This window comes from Physcomitrium patens, chromosome 2, assembly GCF_059467195.1.
Source record: "Physcomitrium patens ecotype Gransden chromosome 2, ASM5946719v1, whole genome shotgun sequence".
NCBI classification, from domain to species: domain Eukaryota; kingdom Viridiplantae; phylum Streptophyta; class Bryopsida; order Funariales; family Funariaceae; genus Physcomitrium; species Physcomitrium patens.
The window spans coordinates 7,651,332-7,662,319 of NC_143411.1; the positions used below are offsets into that span (position 1 = coordinate 7,651,332).

Sequence of the window (10,988 nt, forward strand, 5' to 3'; positions counted from 1 at the left end):
ACGCACCTTACTCAAACCCACTACTACCCAACACATCCGTTTAACCCCAAACACTTTTCCACAATTAATCCACTCATCCCATGCATTCAGGCATCCCACACTGCATCGCATACACTACACCCACTTCACCATAATCACATCATATTCCCTCGGAGCCACACTGCTCCACTTTCCAATACCTACATCCACATTCACCACCTACACTGCTACGCCACGCTCTTCACAGCTGCTCATCGCGCTCACCATCCTGCCCCTGCCTATCGCGAACCCTCGTGTCCCATCCGGCATGCGAGGTCCTGGCGGCGGCTTTCCTATCATCTCGCTCACCACATGTAAACCGTCCCGAGGTGGTGTCCCCACGTGCGTGTTGTAAAACTGCTGACCGCGACCCCGACCACCTCCACCCGTTCTCCCACCTCGGCCTCGACCTCTTCCCTTCTTGTTCACATGATCTCCGCCCTCACCCTGCAACCATGCACACCAACACACCTATCTCCTCAACATCCTCTCACGTTTTCCCCTCCCACCCATTCTCCCACTATCCCCGCACACCAACACACTGCCTCCCGCAACTACCAAACCACCACCCGCCACGAAAGGACAAACGCCCACTCTAATCCGCACATCGCGTAGCTCACACAACTCACCATAACCTCGTCGCCACGATCTGCGTGATGGTTGTGGCATGTTGATTCCCCACCAGCCTTGTCGCGAGATCTGTCGGCGTCCTTCTCTGCCTTGTCACCGTCTTCATCATCCATCACGAGATCGATGCCGTCCATACTTGGTTTGCGCGTCCTCTGATGAGGGGCCTGCTGGTAATTTTGTTTGTTCTGAAACTGTGCACACGCACACCTCTCCCATCAGGACCTTCAGCATGCATTATGTTACATGAAGGAAATTGACAGGGTTTATGCAATTGTCAAGAAGGTGGTACGCGAAGTTTGAGTTGCGCAAGGTTCAGAATTTGAGGTTAATTTTTATTACAATCATTTCAAACGGATCTATTTAGACATAAAACTACAAATAGGAGGAAAGTTTGCGAAAGGAGAGGTGCATACCTGACGTCGCAAGAGCAAGCGCACACGTAGACCGCTTCTCCAGTTCCGCTGATCTGTCAGCTCTGCTACCTGTATACACCGCGACAGTGAATTTAAAAATTAAAATGGATAGTGAATACAGTGGAACTAGCAGAAGTCCTAGTTGACATCCAGCTGGTATTGACATCTATATTTGCATGAAACAGAGTCTGGTTCAAAACGAATGCATCAAATCGCATTACATCCTAGCAACACCTAACAATGCAAGGTGCGAATAATAAAGTTGTTCGTTGCAAGTTGTAGTCGATCACAAGCTACACAAGCCATGAGCAGCAGGAATAAAATCGTGCGGATAGTATTGTAAAGTCAAATTGCTCACAGCTTTTTCAGCAAGCTCCACGGTTTCAAACTCTACAAGCGCGTGCAACTGCAGGAACAAAAAATCACGAACCTCACCCTATTAAATCACCACCTACACAGCAAAAGCATTTGGCAGAACAGAATCGCAGCCGCAGTCGCAGAAATGCTGTCTCCAATTCAGGGTATTGCTGACTTTCACATACCTATGACAACATCTAGTACACCCCTTGAACAACAAAACTACCGTGAACACATTATCACTGCCACAATTCCTGTTCACCTTGTTACTAATCAACATGTCGGTCTTTGGATGCTTTGCTGCAGTTGAATTGGCTCCATTGGCAGCCTCTGGAGAACAAATTCGAACCATCTTCACTGTTCCGACTTTCCGAAACAACGGTTCAATGGTCTCAATAGAAGGGTTCTCTGGCAAATTTTCAGCTACAACAGTACGTGCCTGCTCAATAACGACACATTGAGTTGTCACAACACAGGGTGTTTGAAGGGAAAAAATGTTCAGACACCAGTGACACAATAGTTCGATGAATGCATTATAATTAAAATCACAGCTGGAGCTGTTGAGAGAGTAAATAATGGTAAAATCCAACAACAATTCAAAACAGTAGCCAATTCGTGGATCTTAAGGTGTGTCCCAATAAAACGGCAGAATAAAGAGACCTGAATTTCCTCGAGATCAACTTCTGGGAGTGGATGCGCTCGCCGGACTTTTTTCCCATCCTCGCTTACCACCTATTTTGAGAACCATGTTTATAGCGCAAGCAAAGAATTGGTCCAAATCTTAATCAATATGATTTACAGCGGAACAAACAAATAGCCTTGACATTGAATGCACACAATCAACTCACCAACTGTGTCGAACTTCGCAACGCAGCTGCCACGACTGAGTGATTCTTCACCAAGTTCTTGATCTTCCTGAACAACGCCACCACAGGAATCGGGACTGCAATCACCCAACTAATTTCTCAGTACGACTGGATCTCCCATTGTGCAGGGGGCGGAAGGCTATGCAAGACAAAACTTGCACAAAGCAGAGGCCAACAAACAACCGATTTAACACAATAATCAACACTGCAGAAAAAAGACCATTTATTCGCACGTACCAAACCCTTCGGGATCCTTCTTCACAAACTTCATCAAGTAATTATCTGTTGGGAGGTTCGCGTCGCTGAAGTAGAATTCTACCTGCACACCATGCAAGCTTCGTTAATTTTACACATGAAAATATAGGCATCTCCCACTCAACCACTTACATTGAAATCTCACCTACATGTGATCCTCAAACAGGTTTCTAACCCCGATTTACATTACAGATAGTTGAGCAGCAAATACGAATAACCATGACCCAATAATCTTAGAAGTATAAAGCACCGTTCCACCCAGGATAATTAACGCCTGTGTTTTCAAAATAAATCCATTAATTTTAGAGAAGTTCATCCAAACGCTTAACATCTTCTTTTCATTTAAGTGTAGTAGAACATCATTCTACATTTTAAAAGTTTAACTATAGAAGCCTCTGCGGGTGAGAAAATATAACATACATGAAAAGATTCAGAAAATGCATTAGGAGAGTCTGCTAACCGATAAGAAAATACGTTGAAAATTGAAGTTCCAAACTGTGAAACTAATCTCCACAGTTCTAATGACAATATGAAGCTTCACTAGAAAGCTCATTCATAGCCCTCGCAACAAACCACATTTCAACCATATCCAAGAGAGCATTAAAACCGGCAGAAGTAATCACACCTGCTTCACAATCTTGGCCTTCAGCCCCTCCGTAAGCACGGCCTTTGCAGGCTGCACAGAAGTAGCTGGAATTGCCTGAACCTGCTCGCTCTCCCCACCATTCTCCTCTAACAGGAAGACATTAGGACCACCTTTTGCAACAGCTTCATCACTGCTAGGTGGAGACTCTGAAATCTGGTACTCGACAGTAGGAACCACAACGTCCGGCACAAATTTTGACGAGGAAGAGTCCGTCTCGGACGGCGGAGCTATTATCACGGGAATCACAGAAGATGGAGCTTGAATCAAAGACATAGGACTCAGCCCTAACTCTTGAGGCAGTTCTGACACCGGTAAAGACGTGGAGAAGGCTATCTGCAGTCCCTTAGGAACAAATTCAGGTGCTCCTGCATTCAGCTTGGACCCCGATAGAGACCGACTGAGAAGATGTACCTTCCTCTCACTTCTGCCATCGAAGGCCTGACATACAAATATATTAGTCAGAAAAGAAGCAAACAAATTTTACTAAAACACCAATTAAACTAAATAAAAAAGGAACTTCAAAACGAAAAATAAATAAATAAAAAGTACACAATCATAGAACAACCATTCAGTAATCAGTCCTTATCTGATCTGAAATTAAGACACACTCTGCTCGAGATCATACGCTGGTAGACCCAAGTGGAACTCAAAGCACATAATGGTATCGCAATTTACCAGCATCGAAAAAAACATACGATCATTGAACAGTACTCGTCGACAATTAAAAAAATATCGAAATAACAAAACAAATGGGAGGAAAGGACAACATATGGATGGGCTCCATGCAAGGGAACAAGCTCAGATCATGACACGATGGTTGGATAACCCACTTATGCAGAAACTCTCATTACAAGGTAACTGGTGGAATAAAGGGAGGGAAGACGAAAACAGGTGACAATAGAAAAATGGCCAGAAACCCTAAATTACTCCGATTCGGGCCGACGACGTGAAACACAGACAATAAATTCCCTCTTTCAAAGTAAACTCTAAGTGTACCAATTCTACTCTACCTCATACCGATACAATCACTCATTTCAACCGAATATTCTCCACAAACCTAAGTCAAGCATACGATCGCTGCAAGATCGGAGCTAGCATCGCCAATCCCAACCACGAATGCAATCCCCTTCACCGTCACCTCACAATTCACAACCACTAAAATCCAGGTCCAAATCAAAAACACCGCTGATCATGCCACACTCGCACCGAACTCGCAGATCTCGCCACCAGGGTTCTAACCCGAAGCTCCGCACCGATCATCTGCCCGCTCAACGACATAAAAATCCTCACATCGCACACCTCATGTCCGCCATCTTCACCCAAACCCCTGTACATCGAAACTCACAACGGGATCAAACAAAAGCAACCATGGCACACCTGAGGAGGAATGCCGCGAGCGGAAGATGTCGAATACGTGCGGCGATATCGGACCACATCGATGGGCGGAGTGCCCGTGCCAGAGGCAACCATGGCATGGGACAAGAGAGGGACACCAGCAGCCCGGCGGTGGTGTTGGTGCTGCTGGTGGTTCTGCTCCTTGGTCGTCGTCGACATGGACACCGGTGCCGTGGCCATCACCATAGGTGCGGCGTCGGCAGCTCCGACAGTGGAGCGAGGACGGTGCTGGGCCGTGGCGGCAGCAGCAGCAGCAGCAGGGGGCGCCATGAGCGGAGCCCGTCTAGTTGCGCTGCTCTCCCATGGCCATGGCGTCCATGGGCGCTGCGAAGCTCCCACTCTGCGACGAAGGACCTCAGCTCCGCCTTCTCGCCGGTGCTCAAATCCCCGCTGCTTGATGCGGCCGCTGCTCCCCCCCCCTGTTATGCGAGACGGGACGACGACCGTCGTGCACTGCGTTCCCCTCCTATCGCACGCCGTTCTTGGCGAGTTCCTTTCGGGAGCATGGTTCCATCTAACGCCCATTGTTTTAAGCAAACATTCTCTTGCTCACAAGAAAATATTTGTCTTCAAAATCTATATCATTATAAATGTATGTAACCTTTTCATATAACCATAATTTTTTTTAGAATCTTGTTTGATTTTGATTCGTGAATGAATGGACACCGTTTGAGCTTGAATGATTAGTTTGGAATTTTGTTTTCTTTTTTAGTTTTCTCTTTTGTGAAATATTTTGTACAACAAACATAAGTTTCTTGAATACAAAAGAGAACTTCAGTCTTTGAAATTCGATTTTAAAGTTACTTCTAAGCTTGGCATTTTGGATTAACTGTAGGATTTGGCATCAGCGTCCTTATGCTATACTTTTCTTCTTTTATTTTATTTTTTATTCTTTTCTTTATTAAAGATTTATGCTTTTTCTATTGCTCACGAGATTTTTTTATAAGAATTCTTTTTATCAAGCCCAATCTTCAAATAAATAAATTTTATGAAATTTGAAGTATAAATTAATAATTTCAAAATTATATGATTTTAAACTTTTATTTTTAAAGATATTTGCATTATTAGTTAAAGTCTAAAATATTTGACATTAGTATTTTTTATACAGATAAATTTATTTATTTAATTTATGCTAGTGTCACCACAATTTTTGTTACTAGCACCACAACTTGTCACCTAGTCAACATATTTCTTTAGTTTTTTTTTTTTTTTTTTTTTAATTCTAATTAATAACCTATTAATTTTTTCAATATATATATATATATATATATATATATATATATTGAACTATATAGAAAATATATATAGAAATATATTGATCTATATAGAAATATATATATATTGAACTATATAGAAATATATATATATCAAACTATATAGAAAATAAATTTCATTCTAACTATAAATAAAATTTATTAAGAACTTTTTAATGCTAATATTTGTATATATATATATATATATATATATGAAGATAGTACTTTCTTATTTAGCATTGACAAAAGATGTAGATTGCATGTGGTGGATAGTGGGTTGAAGTGAAAGCAACAAAAACTATTGTAGCATCAACAATACTTTATATATACATGTACATATGCATGCATGTATACATACATACATAAAATATACATAACTATTTATAAATTAATTTAATGGTGTATATATATATATATATTAATAAAAAGAGATATTTAATTAGTGAAAATTTTAAATGAATATATATTTTTCAAAAATATATTTATTTAATAATATATATATATATATATATACACACATATCATTTTATTGAATTAGTACATCTTTAAAAAAATAATAGTTTTGTTAAACTTCAATGTAAATCTCTTTTTGATATTATTTTGTATTGTTGATACTCTTTTGTTTATAATTTACATTGAATTTTTTAAAAGATTTAACGTGTTTCTCAAATTAAAAAAATTGGACAATAAAAATCAATATGTTTTAAACTAATAAAATATCAAAAAATATATACATTTTAAAATTACATTTTAAAAATAAATAAATAAAATATATTGTGTTGCTAATGCCACTACAATTCAGCACTTACTTGATATATTTCTTTAGTTTTTTACATTCCAATCAAATATTATTATTAATAGTTATACATTTTTTTCTTACAAATTTTATAAAAATTAATTTTAATTTTAATGAACAGTAATCAATCAAGAATCAAGTAAATAAGAATCAATCAAGATAATAGTAACAATAGATTTTAGATCAGTGTATTTTAAAATCCACATGTACCAAATTGAACACTTATTCAACACAAAATTTTAATTGAAGTCACCAACTTACACTTCACATTTAAGGTACAAACGCCAAAAATTATGTTACAAAACTTATATTGTATACTTCTACAAATACATACATTTGTACCTACTATCCATCTCATCCTTAGTAATTGAATTGATGTGACTCCATTGTGAGGAAGAATGTCAAAATGTCTCAACATATGGGATGCGTTCCCCAAGTGCCAGGGACTTCACAACTTTTTGCTTTTAAACCGCACTTTTATTCTGTCGTCGAGGATGTCTAACCTCAAAGGAAAAAGGCAAAAGCCATGCTCAGGTGTGCTTGTGGGGCAGAGTTGTTCCGTGACAATGGCGATGGTGGCAGCTTCGGACGGAGCTGATGCGGAACGATCCCCGTTCCTCGTCTGCTGGGATCGGCACCGCCTCACCGCGCCTTCTACAGTCGCTGATTCCAAGTGAATTCGGTGAGGGTATACTGCAATCCGGACCGCCTGGAAATCAGCAGATGCAGATACTTACCTCGAGGCATTGCTTTTGGAAGCTTGAAGTGTGTTTCTTCTTCGATGCGCGAGTCGTGAGATCCCTTTGGCTCTCGTCCATTAGGTCCTGGTTTCGCGTTTCGGTCCTTTAGGGTCTCCCTTGTTTGCCAGGCTTTTGTTTCTCGTCAGGAGTTTCTGAGGCTGCCACAGAGGTTTTGTCTTGTGGTGTAGCGTCTCATTGTGAAACCCTTTCAAATTACACACCTGATGCTGTGGAATATGAAAGTTTTGGGTGTCGTTTTGTAAAGATGACCAGCAGCCTGACAAGTGGGTTGTTTAGGGGCGAGGGGTTGGTCTTACGCACTCTCGAGGTTGATCGAATTCGGGTAGAATGTGGCAGGAAAGGATTGTAGCTGTTGTGGATTAAAAGAACTTGCTGCATTTCGAGCAACTTTCAATGTTCGAGTTTGCCCCTGGTTGTGCATCGTACAGACAAGAAACTTTCTCGTGGAGCTCTGGTAGAGGAGAGGGTTCAAGGGGAAGTAGCGGTGGAGAAGGTGGGGGAATTCGAGGATGTTAAGAAGGCTAGGCCAAGTAATGTTGTAGATTCTGCGAAAGGATTGGAGAAAAGGGTTATCAAAGGAGAGCAGGCTTTTAATCAGCTCGCCACTGACGCTGTAATTAAAGTTTTAGATGTCTTCTACAAGAACAGGGATTATGCGCGTTTCTACGTTTTGGAGACTATTGCCAGAATTCCTTACTTTGCGTTTGTCTCAGTTCTAAACATGTATGAAAGCTTTGGTTGGTGGAGACGCGCAGACTACCTCAAGGTTCACTTTGCGGAGAGCTGGAATGAGCTCCATCATCTCTTGACCATGGAGGCATTAGGTGGAGACGAGCGATGGGTGGATCGCTTTTTGGCGCAGCATATCGCTGTCGGTTATTACTTCATGACGGTAGTTATGTATTTACTGAGTCCTCGAATGGCATACCATTTTTCGGAATGTGTTAAGAAGCATGCTTTTCACACATACGACGAATTTATTAACTTAAATGCGGAGGAGTTGAAGAATTTGCCAGCTCCTGAGGTCGCAGTGAAGTACTATACTTCTGGTGATCTGTACTTGTTCGATGAATTTCAGACTGCCTGCCCTCCAAATACGAGGCAGCCAAAGGTCGAAAACCTGTATGATGTATTTTGCAACATTCGAGAAGATGAAGCAGAGCACTGTAAGACAATGTTAGCTTGTCAGACGCGAGGAAATTTACGTTCCCCTCATAGTGCAATGCATGCTCCAGTTACCTTGCCGACTGGTGCGTCATCAGCTACTGAAGAAGCGAAATAGAATTTGTTGGGGGTTGCCAGAGATTTACCACCTGCAGAGTGCGCAGATACTATTGAGTGCGCATTGACCTCGAGCTCATTCGTTGAACGAGCACGAAGAAATGGTATTGAAGTGAATCTTGATCGACTTCCCGAGTAGTGGCAGTGTACAAAAAAATTCTTGTAGGCCTCGTGCTGCGTAAGGTTGCGAGGCTTTGTCTGATTCGCACCTTCAACCAAGTGTTGAGTGCTTTGTTTATAAATTGTGGTGTTCTATGTGCTGGTCTTAGGAATTAGCCCTTCTAATCTGAATTTAATGTTCACGCATCTGTGCTTGTTGGTCTCATGTTCGTGAACTGCTACAGAATTATCAATTGGGCTGCTTTTGTGTTTTTTGGATGTGTGAACCCCATTTCATACATGATATTATCCTGATTCACCAGTCATATCCGTGAGTACCGACTTGGTTCTCAGACTATATAGCTCTCAATCTTTGCTTAAGTGGACGAGAGGTTATAGTCCAGTATGTAATCAATTTACTTGTTGAAAACTCGTCTAATTCTCGATGTGCTACAACCTTGCACAAGGATCAGAATCCTTTGATTGGTGTTTCACTTGACATCGCATAGTTCACATGATGGTAAGTTAATTAAGACGGAGTTGTCAGAGACGAAGCAAAGTGACTGGAGGAGCGGTCTATCAGTTAACGTAATCTAATAAATGTATATACGAATTGGCTGCTACTGCTTCGAAGCAGTATTACTTGGATCGATTTGCAATGCAAGCAGAACAGGTATGGATTTAATTTGTTGAATGTGGAGAAGTAGTCCAGGTACGATTGTGACAACACCTTCGCAGCCGATAAGTGGTTCGACAGGGGAACGTTACCTGGATCAAGAGTGTTATTTGGGCAGATTTGCCGCACTCTGTGTGCTCACTCAGACTTCCCATCTGCATGTTTTTACTTTGCATCACATGGGCAGTGACTTGGGCGACGTCATCTAAGTGTCATGCTGACTTGATTCTCATGGTGACTTTTAAAACAAGCTCAGATTGGAACAGAAGTCTCCTTCCATTCAGTGATACATTGCAAGTTGGTCTCAGGATCTTCTAATCTGGTCCCTAGATGTGCAAAGGTGAAGCTCTGGATGATTGAACAGCTTGTGTGAGGAGAATCAACCTCCACACTTCAGGGAGGATGTGTTATGAATGAATGGTGTTCATCAAAATTTTGGTTAGCTGTGAAATTCTTCTCTATGCCTGTTAACTTGGGTTGCTTTTGAATCCACATGTGACAAGCTCAGGGGAAGATTCTTTGTCTCAAAATGATACTATACACTTGACATGCAATAATATACAAGAACAATAGAATCTCTACGAGTGTTGGGATTTGTGCTTGAAATTTCATGTATTATAATGATCTCTATTGTTTCATGTACTATGATCTCCAATTTTTGTAATATTTCAGAAAATCTGAAACAAATATGTAAAGGACTTTAATTCTTTTCCTATTATTCGTCATGCACTAGGTGCATGAAGAACCCTCTATGTAAATATCACTGTGACGAAAATTGTCCATAAGTATAGTTTTGGAGGTTGTTATGCTATTATTTTATTATTTTATTTTTTTTTATTTTTTTATTATGGAACATCAAATATAGAGATTGGATGGTTGAAATTTTAACAAATGTTTACGAAGTCAATGAGAAGATATCAATATAAAAAACATAAAAAAAAAAAAAACAACATAAAGAAATATGATGAAGAAAGAACATAATTTTTGAATAAAAGAAAAGAAAGGAATAAGCTTTAATGGTGGATCTTAAAGTCTTGGGCTCTATTTCTACAATTATTGAACTATAGTTTAATTGATAATATATTTAAAATCAATGAATGAAATAATAAATTTTATATAAAGAAAATTAATTTTTCTTTGAAGAAAAGATCCTAAAGCTTACAAATAATTTTGTGAATTGAATTCACTATATTATTCTTACATATGATTGTAGATATAGTGTTTTTGTTTTTTTTGTTTTTTTTTGAAAAATCAATAATATGTTTATTAATTTTCAATTTATTTTTCTAATCTATTTTAAATAAAAATTTGACTTTTAATTCTACTTTGTCGTAGTTCAATAATGCTAGTTTGCTAACAAATTTTGTAAATTTTTCCATGTTACAAAGAGCTTTTGCATACATTATTCTTAATAAATGACATAGAGCTTCTTTATATCATTATTTTATTAAATTTTTAAACTTTAGAAAATAATGAGCTAAGCTTATTGTATCTAAATTCACTTTGACAACACTTTTTATGTCTCTTGCATTAGTTAAAAAT

At 39.6% G+C, this 10,988-nt stretch overlaps 2 protein-coding genes across 2 annotated transcripts; one reads left to right on the forward strand and one right to left on the reverse strand.

The window, feature by feature from the left end:
* Window positions 1-124: 124 nt before the first annotated feature.
* On the reverse strand, window positions 125-5,121 carry LOC112278868 (la-related protein 6A). The gene is made up of 10 exons (XM_024512729.3): window positions 4,563-5,121; window positions 3,165-3,623; window positions 2,522-2,603; window positions 2,267-2,361; window positions 2,079-2,150; window positions 1,681-1,857; window positions 1,420-1,467; window positions 1,062-1,130; window positions 648-839; window positions 125-465 (listed from the first exon to the last, which is right to left on the reverse strand). Exons 1-10 carry the CDS (start codon window positions 5,103-5,105, stop codon window positions 199-201), a joined length of 2,004 nt encoding a protein of 667 aa, XP_024368497.2. The 5' UTR covers window positions 5,106-5,121; the 3' UTR covers window positions 125-198.
* A 2,028-nt stretch (window positions 5,122-7,149) lies between these two features.
* LOC112276483 (ubiquinol oxidase 4, chloroplastic/chromoplastic) lies at window positions 7,150-8,977 on the forward strand. The gene is made up of 2 exons (XM_090245154.1): window positions 7,150-7,311; window positions 7,717-8,977. Exon 2 carries the CDS (start codon window positions 8,112-8,114, stop codon window positions 8,670-8,672), a length of 561 nt encoding a protein of 186 aa, XP_090101280.1. The 5' UTR covers window positions 7,150-7,311; window positions 7,717-8,111; the 3' UTR covers window positions 8,673-8,977.
* The last annotated feature ends 2,011 nt before the right edge of the window (window positions 8,978-10,988 follow it).

What these genes read in the sequence shown, in the direction of transcription:
- LOC112278868 (XM_024512729.3), bottom strand. Translation starts at nt 5,105, where the DNA reads ATGGGCGTTAGATGGAACCATGCTCCCGAAAGGAACTCGCCAAGAACG. An exon ending in CTCGCGGCATTCCTCCTCAG is followed by an intron (nt 3,624 to 4,562) that starts GTGTGCCATGGT and finishes TTTGTATGTCAG; the next exon opens with GCCTTCGATGGCAGAAGTGA. An exon ending in GCTTGCTCTTGCGACGTCAG is followed by an intron (nt 840 to 1,061) that starts GTATGCACCTCT and finishes GCGTGTGCACAG; the next exon opens with TTTCAGAACAAACAAAATTA.
- LOC112276483 (XM_090245154.1), top strand. Translation starts at nt 8,112, where the DNA reads ATGTATGAAAGCTTTGGTTGGTGGAGACGCGCAGACTACCTCAAGGTT.